The following is a 13,529-nucleotide window of genomic DNA, read 5'->3' on the forward strand; positions in this document are numbered from 1 at the left end:
AGGAGGGATTGAGGAAGCTGGTGACAGAGTTTGGGAGAGTGTGTGATAGAAGAAAGCTAAAGATAAATGTGGGTTAAAGTAAGGTGATGAGATGTACAAGGGGTGAAAGTGGCAGTAATCTGGAAGTGAGCATTAAGGGAGAGCAACTGGAGGAATTGGATAGTTTTAGATATTTGGGTGCAAATGTGGCAGGAAAAGGTGGAGTGAAGGTGGAGGTAGAATGTAGATTGAGAGAAGCGAGTAAATGCCTTGGTGGTTTAAAAAGTGTAATGAGGAATAGGAATCTGGGAATGGATGCTAAGAGGAGACTGTATGAAGGAGTGATTGTGCCAACAGCACTGTATGGAGCAGAAACATGGAACATGAGAGAGGAAGAGAGAAGGAACTTGAATGTGTTTGAGATGAAGTGTCTGAGAAGTATGATGAGGGTTACTAGGCTAGATAGAGTGAGAAATGAGGAAGTGAGGAGGAGAACAGGGGTGGAAAGGGAGTTGGGAGATAGGGTGGATGAAAGAGTATTAGGATGGTTTGGACACATGGAAAGAATGAGTGAAGAAAGACTAGTAAAGGAGGTATGGAAGGCAGATGTGGAGGGAGTGAACATGAGGGGACGTCCTAGGATGAGATGGATGGATGGGGTGAAGGGGGCTTTGGGGAAGAGGGGAATGTCGGTTGAGGAAGGACGGGAGAGGACAGAAGACAGGGGTGAATGGAGAATGGTTGTATATGGAAAATGTTGTGATGCATGAGGTGGATTGGACGGGGAATGGGGGTGAGGTAGTGTGTGTGAGCAAAAATTTTTGACGCAGCCCGAAGGGATTTCTCCCCGTCCTCTCCTTTATATGGGGGGACAGAGGGGGGGGTCGCCGATTTAATGAAGCGGCCTTGCTGTGGATGTGCTGTGTCCTGTGACACTGCTTTTGACCCAGGGCAGTGGACAGGGTGCAGGGATGACCCGTCATCCAGGAGGTGCTAAGATGGGAGGGAGGGTGGAGGGGTGTGGAGTGTTTTCGGGGATGAAATGGGTGGGAATGTTTTTGTGCATTGTCCTTTTTGGCTACCCCCCCTGGTAAGGGGGAAAAAAGCCTTGGTATATGTATGTCTTGTTCAAATTTAATACGTGAGCATTCCTTAGATCTAGGGGAGTGATTACAAGAGCAATGGAGGCAGTATGGAACGTTTGTACACATACTGTCTTCCCTATGCTCTTCAGAACATTTGTCACATTTTCTGTTATTGTTACATTTTGAGATGATATGACCATATTCTAAGCAGTTGTAACATTGAGTTGGGCATTGCTTATATTTCTTGACTCTAAATCTTGAGTGTTTGATGACTATTACATCAGGAAGGACTGTGGTAGAGAAAGATAAGAGGATGGAGTTATTATTTCCTCTTAGCTTTTTTATTTCATGTACATTCTCAGGGCACATTTTCAAAATTTCTTCTTCGGAGAAATCATATAGGTCTTCAGAGAAAATAATGCCCTTGCAGGTATTGAAGCTCTTATGGGGTGTTATTTGCTTTATGTTGCCATGATTGGTGGGTCTGAAGTTTTATAAATGCTTGGCTTGGGTATTATTACCTGCTTTTATCAGGATACTCCTGCCATATTTCTTTAGGTTTTCATAAGGGACTACCTATTTTGTTTTCAATACATTCTGAGGCTCTAAAGAAGTTCTTCCTGTCCTCTCTGTATGTTGCAACGTACCAGAGTATGGCAGGAGACTTCCTAGGGGGTATACTTTGAGCTGTTTCTTCTTCTTTTGGAATAAAGTCATATTTCTCATTTTTCAAGTCTATATTAAAAAGGCGAGCTTTGACCTTGGAATTATTCACAAGGTGGTTATTTAATCCATTCAATGCTTCAAGTGCAGATTTATTTTCATCAAATATTATGTAGCAGTCATATGAACTACCATCATTTGAAAGTTTCAGTCTGATTCATTCCACTCTTCCATATTTCTTGCTTAAGAGATAAACCTCTTCATAATCAAGTGTCAAGCAAATATTTGAGCAGAAAAGTACTCTGCTCTTTGGATTATCACCAGTAATTCTATCACCCTGGTGTCCCGGTGATTTCTGTTGAGTGTTCAGAGGAATGGTCCTAAGGTGAGCTGGAGTCGTTATCAGAAGAAGCTGGGGTTGCAGGGAGTTGGTCCGGTTCCGAGTTCGAGCCAGGGTCATTATTATTTATGGGTTTGTCTTGACCGCAATGAGGGTGACCTTACTGGGAGCGGTTCCCCAATCAGGTAGAAACAAGGCAAGCTATTTTTAGGGCACCTTTTCTAGGCCCCTCCCCATGTGGGGTGAGCAGAGTGGATCCTGAACAGGGCTGTTCAGTCATGTGGGTAGCTACCGAACTGTGTTGTTAAGAGGGGACAGCAAGCGGAAGAGAAGAGAAGAGTGGAAAAGGAAGTCTAAGAGGAAGTCCTGTGCGGGGAACAAGAGCCCCACTCGGGGATCGGCATTGGTCGCCTCTTACGACACACAGCCGACGTGGCAGGGGCTATATTCTATACTACACCCCCTAGCCCCAGGGGGTCCACCTGAACTTAAAAACATCCTACCACTCAAGAGGCAAAATGCTATCATCAAGAAACCAATGAACAACGTGTTCATCAGTGAATCATCCCAGTCATCTGATGGTAAGATATTATTAAGTTTTTGTGTATACAAATGAAATGCTAATTACTGCCCTCTGCCAGTCACTTTAATAGCTATGTCAGAATGAGAATAAGTGGCCGTGTAACCACTATAACTTCTCTGATGAAAGTTTCCTTTGTATTGTTTTTTATTTTCTTTTGGTAGGTAATGATGACAAAGGCAATCCCTGGTGACTGAGACAAAGAATGTCCCTTATGTCATACATGAGATGACTGATTTGGGAAGTAAGATTGGGAATAGGCAGTTAGTCCACATTAATAGTGGTTGTAATGGAAAGGGGAATAAGAGGATTTGTCTTGTCACCCCTTTTGGCAGAACTGTTGCCAGTGTATATACATAGACACTGTGATGGTGGTTTTTACTTTCAAACCACCATAAACACTTAAGTGTGCATGGGTACTGAACCTTAGACCTCATAAGAGCCTGGTAGTCTGCTAACCATAGGCTCCTACTCTGAGGTCCCAGGATCGATCTGCTGTGTAGGCATGCACACATTGGTGTTATGGTGTAATATTTTCCTGTGTAATTACAGGCCTCAATGGGCTTCATGTTAGTTGTTACTTTATGTTTCATTCTCATTTGGTTTTATTTCATTTCAGATTTAAAAACTATCACAGTTGAACTTAAGACACTGTTGAGTGTATTTGCTTGTTTTGAAACTATTAGAAAACCAAAGCAAGATGCTTCAGGAAATGTTCTATATACTCAACAGGAGAAAAAATAATTAAATGAAAAAGGTTGTTAGGCATGAAGATTTGGCAAGACTTAATGCATTTTTACCACTCAAACACTTGAGGACTTCAACCAACTCAAAGCACAACTGGAAGCAGATGCTGATTTTGAAAAACTTTTGGTAAGTTTGTGCTGTTTATTGATCACAGTAGTGGTGACACTGTTTAAATGGTAACCTAATGGCTCACTTGTATGTGTTGTAGGTTTATCAATGAACACTACTGGCAGAGTTGGAGGGGCCAGTGTGGTGAAGTTGAGGTCCTGGCAGATCTTAACAGTTCTCCTGTTCTTAATAGTTTTGTGGGGAAAATTCTTCCACTTTTCAGCATTCCACTCTCCCACAGGCTTCATCAGCCTCTAAATCTGTCGAGAAATGAGTATTATTTTAAATGAAAAAATAGTGGTATGTGTTATTTTCTTATTATGAAGATATGATAATTACAGGACACACAGTATAATTCTTTTTATTTTATCCTTTCCATCAAATAAATATTGTTATTAAAAGTTGAAATTAATTTATATTTCAGTCCTGTCGCCTGTCAAGACTAAGTAGATCAGAGGTAAAAATGTCTGTAAAATTTATTATTGAAAGGTATTTAACGGATGATTAGCAAAAGAAGTTCAACTGGGAGGGACAAGTTGGATGGAAGACCAAGGACAACAAGTACAAGATTGGATTTAAGCCAATGAACCTATGCACCATAATTACAGGTAGGTTTAATGTTACTTAGTGAATTTCCCTAGAGCAGGCTGAAGACCAGGAAACAAAGAATGCAGGGTTGTTTGTGGATGACAGTGCAGCTGTGGCAGGTGAAAATGAGAGTGAATGAGTGAAAAATAATCTAATAAAGTGTACATATGAGAAATGACAATGGTAGCAGAATGAATGTGAGATTGAATGAAAAGTTGCTTGAGGAAGTGGAAAGTTTCAACCATCTGAGGTCATAATTAGCAGTGAGTGAATGTGCAAGTTAGTACCGATTGTATGGATGAATATACAGGTATTTGTTTGGGATGTAAAGAGCATTGTGGATAGCACGATATTTGAGAATGTATGCAAAAAGAAGATTGTATGAAGTTACCATACCTTCAGAGATATGGAATGTGAGAGAGACTGAAAGGAGATAATATATTTTAGAGGAGGTGCCTGAGGAGGATGCTAGGAGTTCTAATTTGGCGATATTTGAACATTTCATTTTAACATAGTAATGGCTGTGCAGGGAACATTATTGTCTAGCAAATCAAGTCTTCAGTCAGCAAAGGGAGTAAGATCAAGGCAGTTCAATTATTCAAATACACTTACAAGTATTGTATGAAGAGTGCGGACATTGCAAAACATTTAGGCAACTCATTCAGGTGGGGAATGACATGTGAAATTCATGGATATTGCAGCAAGTTAATGCTCTAACCTGGACAAACCACTTAAATTCAAACAAACCTAAACCATGTTAATCATGGGACTTTATGCAATTACCAAGCTGCCTTTATTTGTTTTTACAGTGTTGCCTATTTATGCAAACCCTTCAGCATTGCAAGTAAAACAAGGGATGTTTATTAAAAACTGAACTTTCAGTTATTTCTCAAAACATATAAATTATCCTGGGTATTCAGATTTCGTTACCTCCCCCCTTTATTTTTTCTTCGTCTTCTTCCTTCTCCTTTATCTTTTTCTCCACCCACCACCCCAAGAATCATCATTATGGCTTTCTGTGTCCTCTTGTATCTCTACTATCCCATTTTATTAGATCCTCTCTATCGATATTTTCTATGCCTTTCATGATTCTATAGTTATCAAGTCTCCTCCCTCTCTTCTTTGCTCTAATGTCTGTCGCTCAAGTTTTACTAGTCTCTCTTCATATGATAGTTCTGAGAGTGTTGGTGCCAATTTTGTAATTGCTCTTTGTATTCTTTCAAGTTTTGTTATACATTCTTTTGTACTTGGTGACCATGTCATTGCTGCATACTCCAATCTTGGTCTTATTAAAGTGACTAGTATTTTCTTCACCATTTCTTTATCCATTTCGATCCGGTCCTTACCCCTCCCACGAGTGTGCTTGGTCGTATGGTAAAAATGAGAATAGGGTTGCAGGTAGTGACCTTCTCAATCTCGAGAACCAGTAAGTGTTCTGAGTTCGTACGATTTTAAGTATCAGTGGTCGGGCGGTGTAAGGCGGTAGTCATGGCGGGCCTCTTGTCGTCATGTACAGCGCAGGTTCAAATCCTTGCGCGATGGTCATAAAAATTATCTGATTAATGTCGCTGTCCACTAGCGAATTCCTCGTATATTACCGTAGTAAGTTTACCCTACACTTTTCACAGGTTTCAGTTTGGAGTTCACTTTGAGGTGTTTCGTTTATGAATACTGAGCTAAAATAATTGTTTAAAATATTACACATTCCTTCATTTGAATATTCAAGTTGACCGTCATCAGATAATAGTGGACCAATGTGATTCCTAACCTTTTTATCTCTAATATAACTATAGAATTCTTTGGGATTCTCTTTGGATTTATCAGCGATATTCATTTCGTATTGTCATTTTCTTTTCTTTTTTTTTTTTGTCTTTTTTAAATCTTTCTGTATTGATACATAACTTTGATAGTCATTAGATGCACCTGAGCACTTGTATTTCTTATAAGCCTGTCTCTTTTTAGCAATACCTTTTTTCAGTTTCTTTGGCGAGCCTGACTTGGGGGACGTCTGTCCTTAAATGGAATGTTAGTATGAATCATTTTAGTGAGCGTATTTGGAAATATTTCTCGCATCTGATCTACAGGTCTTTTGCTTAGTTTTGCCTCCAAGTCTGTAAGCTAAAGCTCCTGATGTAGTCCTATGAACTGAGCTTTACTGAAATCGGGTAATTTAGAAACACAAGTATCTATTCTAATTTTTTTAGGAGTTTGAATCTAAGTTGTGATCGCTATTTGCAACAGTTTCACAGACTTCTACATCAGTTACCATGCTTTCTATAAAACACAAGCATGGACATTGCTTTTAACGTACAACAGAACACCCCCACCTTTCTTGTGTTTTCTATCCTGATGAAAGTATTCAAATCCCGCAATATTAAAGGTCAGATATCAACAGATATACCATTCGCTAAAAATCATCGTATTGCTCGAAAAGTACTTTTTAAAAGCAAACAAATAAAGTTTTTACCTGTTACAGAAGAATTTATTCAGAAAATTCACTTTTAATTGCGCCTCGCATACCAATTTTCCGAAGTCTAGATGTTCTAGTCAATTAGTAATTAGTATCAGTAATCGCCACTACGTGAACCGGCAGTGACGTCACAGTTGTCAAGCAATCAGACAGAAACACACGCTGTAGTTCAGCTCAGTCATTCCAATCGAGTTATTCATCTTCATGTTCGTTTTTAATCCAAATTTGTTCGCAAAAATGGCCCATTGTGCATTCCAATTCGGAAGGATAGTATGTATGGTGGAAGAAGAAGAGGAAGAGGAGTTTGATATCGCCGAACATCCCATTGTAAAGCCATACCAAGTAATAAGTAAACACGCTGAATTCTGTTGTAGGTTGCCTTCGAAAATGACTCTATGTTCACATTCTTCAACATATTGATGGCTTTCACTGAGCTGCAACCGCTAAATAGTACAGAACTTGCACACATCAAGTTTCCTAATGGCATTGAACCTGACATCGGTTGGCTGTACCAAATTTTTACATGTCCTGATTGGCATGTGCTTTTCATAACGACCAGTGTTCCTCTGATATGTTTAATGACAGTCGTGCATGGTGCAAGACAAAGCATGCAGACAGCCAAAAGGGCCCGCAAACAGCTCTCAAAAACAATAAATTTCCTCATCTGAACTGGATGTTCATTGAAAGAGAAGTCCTCATGAGAATCCCTGCAAAGACCATGAAACAAAAAACAGCTAATTGCACTGGTGAAAATATCACGCAATTCAAATTATTTAAACAAATCTAATAGCATCAACTGCGAAATGGTCTGTTTATGTATGCCGAGCCTTGACAGTTTCAAAGAGTACCGGTACCACACTGGACTTCGATACTTTGACATGTTTGATTTAATGCATTTGTAAATATTGTTGATCAAATTACCATTTATCTTCCTCGTCGTCATCATCTTCAACCTCGTCCATGTCCTCAGTGTATGGAGAATAATCTTCATCAGCAGGGTCATCCTCAAAATCTAAATCATCAACATCCATATCTTCTTCCGTATCACCTTCTTCCTTGCATGCACACAAACTGCACTGGGTACCAATGTCAACATTGTTCTTCAGATCAGATTGTGGCTAAATGTCTGCCATTTGTGTCTGGGTGCTTTTAGAAAATCGTGTTGACGAAGCCTTGATTTCACACTGGGTACACCTATTCTTCATGGGTGTTGTGTACTTGACCTGCACCCCATAATGTCTGCGATACTAAAAATGACAGAAAAAAAATCACAAATGATCCAATAAAATGGAGCCCAATCCCTTGCACCATGGAGGTACTCCATGTATCAGATCTTTCAGTGTGACCTGTACCCGTGTACCGGTACCTTGGTGGTAGCATGATTTTCACTTTCAATATGTTCAAGATAAAAAACTACACATACCCATGATGTCTGGGAACCAACTGGCTTGGTTATAAGACTGTGTTTGCACAGAGATGCTGGTTGATATGCTTTCAGTTAGGTCAGGCTCTGTCGTGTCAGCTGCAATTGTTGAGATTTCAAGCTCGGAAATGTCAGAGACACTATGAACTGGCATACTTACTACCGGCACCCTCCTCTTGGTTTTCATGTTCGTCCATCAACTCTGATATAGTCTGGAAAAAAAATATTGGTAGGACAATTACTACATAATCATGATAATAGGCACTCACTCACTGGCATAGCCATAGGCTAGTACCACGATGCACATGCATAGCCTGGCTTCAGGTAGGCCTAGCCCTTGGGCCAGGGGGGGGGGGTAGCCCTCGATCCTCTCGCCTCGCGGCTTCAACTCTTATTTTATACCTCCGGTCCATGGCTTCAGGGCCAGAGTTTAATTCACTAGGCCTACTAGGCTATCCTGCATGTCCATGGAATTTATAACAGGCCCTCTCTGACATAGTCATAGGCCTAAGCCTAACGCATGGACATGATGCATGGAGTCAGAAAAAGTAAACTGCCTACGGTACCTCAAGCCTCCGGCGTTTATCAAACGCTGACCTACTTTTCTTTTTTGGTTTTGGTGTGGAATGCTTTGTAGTGGCTGCAAAAATTGAGGGCACGGCATCAGGTTTTAGATGTCTCCTGGTCTTCTCCATAAATCCAATCGATAACGCGAGATTCATTTCGAAGTATTCCTCTTCGAAGTGGTCAGAGCAAAGTTTTGAAAACTTCGAAGGCTCTCACAGTTTGCCCGGTCTTTTGCCTGCTCTGTTCACCTTTCTTATCCATTCCGATCGTCGGCCTGGCTCCGTAGGAAATTGAAAGAAACTCCTCCCACTTCCACTACCATTGTTGCAGCCTGCGGCAACGCTGTACACCATTATTATCAGTTTTGTGACAATAAAATAAAAAATTAAATTGAGACACTCAAGTGACGACACACGACTGACAATGGCATAATACAAAAGCGATACAATGCACTCTCAAAATAGCAATATTGTTTGACAACTGTGACGTCACGAACGCGGAATTCCCCGAACGTTCCCGAAGCGCACGGGCGGGTTGTTTCGAATAGCAGACGACGCAATGAAATAAAGACAAACAACTGTTTTTTGCCAAATTTGATAAGATGTAGATGGTGGAATTATATAGAATACTGTCAGTATGTTTTTTTATGTACATTAAACTGTAAATACAAAAAGTTATGGAAGTCTTGATATCTGACCTTTAAATTCCTAATATTTGTTCCTAATACTTATACTACGAGCATGTACATGGTTTTAAGAAACTCGTGATTATTTCTTTTTGACACATTTTGATTTTCAATATCATGTCTTACATTATAATTTTGTTTTTTATTTATACCTTGCTCTATATTATTATTTGTTCCTTCATTGACATTCAATGCCTCATTAACATTTCCCCCGATCATCCGATCTCTTTTGTACACTTTATCCCCCTACGTCACCGTGATTCACACCGGCCTCCTGTCGTTCATTGACATTCTGTCCGGCATTCCTTCCTAAATTTATATTTTGTCCTCTAGTGACATTATATCCTACCGTGATATTTTTTTTCCTACACTATAGTTACATCCCATCGTGATATTTTGTCTTCCAGTGTCATTACATCCCATGATCAGGCCCTGGTGTTTTATTAACTGAGTTTTTCTATGTTTTTTCTCTTGTACCGTAGTAACTTCATTCGCCCTAGACTTTTCACATATTTCAGTTTGGAGTTCACTTTGAGGTGTTTCGTTTACGAATACTAAGCTAAAATAATCGTTTAAAGTAACACACATTCCTTCATTTGAAAATTCAAGTTGACCGTCAGCAGATAATAGTGGACCAATGTGATTCCTAATAACCTTTTCATATCTAATATAACTATAGAATTCTTTGGGATTCTCTTTGGATTTATCAGCGATATTCATTTCATATTGTCGTTTTCGTTTTTTATTGTATATTTTAAAACTCTCTGTATTTATACATAACTTTGATAGCCATTAGATGCACCCGAGCACTTGTATTTTTTATAAGCCCCGTCTCTTTTTGGCAATACTTTTTCCAGATTCTTTGTCAAGCCATTTTGGACGAGCCTGATTTGAATGATGTCTGTCCTTAAATGGAATGTAAGTATGAATCATCTTAGTAAGCGTATATTTAAATATTTCCCGCATCTGATCTACAGGTCTTTCGCTTAATTTTGCCTCCCGATCTGCAAGCTGAAGCTCCTGACGTTGTCCTATGAACTGAGCTTTACTGAAATCGGGTATTTTAGAAACACAAGTATCTATTTTAAATAAAAAAAATATATAGTACATTTTAATAGTTTGAATCTAAGTTGTGATCGCTGTTTGCAATAGTTTCACACATCGGTTGTCATGATTTCGCGGTTAGTGATCAATAGATCGAGTAAGTTTCCATGTCTTGTGGGCTCTTTTACATGCTGAACTAAGTAATTGTCCTCGAGAAAATCTATCAAACGACTACCTATATGGTCATGTTGTTGGGTCATCCAATCAATGCCAGTAAAATTGATATCACCCATTTGCAGTAAGTCCCGATTGCAGAGTACATTTGAAACAACACAGTTTGTAGACTGATTAACCTTGCCGACCCAGGATGTCAACGAAAATAATTTTGCCACAGAATTAGCAATATAATTATACAATTGTGCAATCGTTCATCCCCCCAAAATGTACATATTTTTTAGATGTTACCTTAAAAGCGTAGCACACATAGGGGCACGTAGCCAAGGGCGTTCCTTGAAACTAACTGCATGACTGCTGCGATGGTGCATAGAGCCCTAGACGATTGGCAACTCGTTGTCAAGGTTGCAGTTTGCCGCCAGCAAACATTTTCGTATCCACCAAACTATTCATGTTCAGCATTTGTGTGATTTGTGATGGTAAGTCAGTTTTCACTACTACTTTTTATACATTGCCTTTATGAGTTATACACGTAATTACGCAACGGTGCTAATAACAATGTGTAAATTTACAATGTACGTGCGGCATCCGATCGTCGACTCGCTGGCAAGCGAAAACGTATTCGCCAGACATAAAACGTTCATCGACATCGCCACGTATTAGTTTATAGATGGAAATAAAGACAGGTCAATAATATTAGCTGAATTATAGCCCTCTCACACGCATCGAGGCAAATATATACACACTTTCGCAGTTATTCATCAAAATTAAGATTGGGAAAAAAATAACTGTTCCAATTTTTCAAACCCATCGACTCCATGCACGTCTGGTTAACGAACAAATAAGCTGGTAAGATGCCAGAAGGGTTATACATTTACAGTTGAGGCAGGAAACAGTCACTACCATGAATCGGAGAGAAATACGGGACTCAAATCCACTAGGAAAACGAGTAATCTGTTCACTTCCGATTGTGTCATGAACATCCAATCAACCTGAATAACGACTTGTCTATTATTTTCTGAAAACGAAAGCTAATTTTATTAATTGGTTTCATGGTTTGCAATAAATACGTATATAAAATTTTGTATGGAGCCAATTTCGTAAATGTAGTTAGTAACGCAATATACAAATTACTGACTATTGTTTTACAAACCTCCCTGCCAACAATCCAACAAAACATCCACATTTCATCCAACCAAACTTTTGTTTGGTTTTCATCCATCCATCCCATAGGATGTACTTTCACAATTGCATCTGGTGGAATAGATTCCTTTTGGCATATTTTTCCTTTTGAAAATAACCATTGAACGAAACTTTTTTCCATCAGCTTGACAGACTAGCACAACACACTGTTTTTCATGTCCTGAAGTTTTTACTGTATTATACTTTCCACTGTCTATAGTAGTGTTTCCCGGCATATCAAAATACATAGGAGTTTCATCCATGTTTCCAATATTTCCTAGGAAAAAATTAAACATTTTATGCTCCTTCGGAACAAATTTTGCAAAAATTATGAACTTTTTGCTCAATGTCTTTCAGCGGTTTTTGAGTAAAATGAGTTTTTTGCCGTAGTGTCAATCCAAATCTATTCATGAACCTTATACACCACCATGCCGAATATTTAATTTGTGTAAAATAATATTTCGGTGCTAGCTGAAGGGCTTCGGCTGTTCTTGAAAGTCTGTTCACAAGGCCATTATTTCTAAGGTATACAACCCAATCAAATAATTATTTTTCCAGACTTTGGTATGGAGATACTGAAAACCTTGCTGCTCTCTTGTATTTCGGTTTTTCTTTAAGCTGATCTTTCTGCTTTCTCCATTCCCTCGCTCCCATTTCTGAAACCCCAAACTCCCTTTCTGCAGATCTGTTCCCATGTTCTGCGTAATCCACCACTTTCAGCTTAAAACCTACTTCATAGCTCTTTTTCTTACCGGTACTCATGATTAGGGTTTGCAGTTATTAGGCCTAAAATTCCGTGCGATCTACCGTCGATCTAATGGAAGTTTACGAAAATATTTTTTTTTATTACGAAAATAATAAATTTAAGTTACGTTCCGCAACGAAAACATAATTTGCGCACATATAGCAACGCATCCACAAGTGAAACAAGTAATGTGCGGTAACGTAGGGTAAACAAAGGGTCAAAGTAGGGTGGCCAGACGTCCTCCTTAAGGCCAAACATTCCTCCTTTTGAGCACTTTGTCCTCAATCCGGCGCAACCTCACGCCGGACGTACATTTGTCTTCCTTTCTTGGGGTGTGACAAAAATTAATAAATAAACAAACGAATAAAGAATATATAACTAAATAGATAAATAATTAACCCTAGGTATACAATAATGCCGTACAATTAAATTATGTGGGAGTACCCAGGCCAAGGTCAACGTCGGAACTCGGCAGTCGAAGTAGACAGGAACTGCACAGGACCAATGTTGTGAAAGTGTGATTGCATGATTCACATCTCATACATACTTCTGACCAGCACGAAACCACTGGAGATGGCCAGTAGAGGGTAGAAATACCAAAAGAAATGAACCTCCAATCAAGGTGAGGATACAACTAGGTTTTGTGTTGTAACTTAGTAAGAAATAAAGGCATTTGTTTTTTGTCGGTTTCATTAGAAGTGAAAAAAATATTATTCACTTTCAGTTTATATATATATATATATATATATATATATATAATATATATATCAGGCTTCAGCCCCCCCCCCCACAAATTTGTTCTTCCATGAATCATTGTAAGGATGTCATTTAATCGATTTTAGTACTTTCTGATGTTTTGCCAGGTCCGGGGGTTAAATAAACTGACAGCATGTGTGCGGTATTTGGGCGGAATTGTGCTGTGTTTGGCATTTGTTTAATTCCATTTATCTGTTTTGTGCTGCGCGTGTTGTAGGGTTGCCAGGGTTGTGTCTCAGTTGCGCTGAAAAGGGATAGAAAGGAGATATACCACGTTCGTTGGCCGTTTAACATACCTGTATTGTCACCTATATGATTGTTTTGTGTTGTTGAAGCAATCAATCAAGAAGTATCATCTGCAAACAGTAAGTATTCAGGAATACCACAGGCTTT

The 13,529-nt window shown here is 39.2% G+C and overlaps 1 protein-coding gene across 3 annotated transcripts; it reads right to left on the bottom strand.

The window, feature by feature from the left end:
- Positions 1-3,587: 3,587 nt before the first annotated feature.
- LOC143026613 (uncharacterized) lies at positions 3,588-11,401 on the bottom strand. Of its 3 annotated transcripts, none has more exons than XR_012966513.1 (4): positions 10,745-11,212; positions 7,984-8,195; positions 7,482-7,807; positions 3,588-3,762 (listed from the first exon to the last, which is right to left on the bottom strand). XR_012966513.1 is itself a non-coding variant. In XM_076187315.1 (4 exons), the coding sequence occupies exons 3-4, from the start codon at positions 7,589-7,591 to the stop codon at positions 6,775-6,777; spliced, it is 603 nt and encodes a 200-aa protein (XP_076043430.1). In that variant the 5' UTR covers positions 7,592-7,807; positions 7,984-8,195; positions 10,745-11,401; the 3' UTR covers positions 6,293-6,774. The 3 variants fall into 3 exon arrangements, 2 of the variants coding, with proteins under 2 accessions (XP_076043431.1, XP_076043430.1); XM_076187315.1 differs by lacking the exon at positions 3,588-3,762 and adding an exon at positions 6,293-7,267 and having other exon boundaries at positions 10,745-11,401; XM_076187316.1 differs by lacking the exon at positions 7,482-7,807 and having other exon boundaries at positions 10,745-11,325.
- Positions 11,402-13,529: the final 2,128 nt, after the last annotated feature.

This window comes from Oratosquilla oratoria, chromosome 6 (genome assembly GCF_046742065.1).
Source record: "Oratosquilla oratoria isolate Oo_2021 chromosome 6, ASM4674206v1, whole genome shotgun sequence".
NCBI lineage: Eukaryota > Metazoa > Arthropoda > Malacostraca > Stomatopoda > Squillidae > Oratosquilla > Oratosquilla oratoria.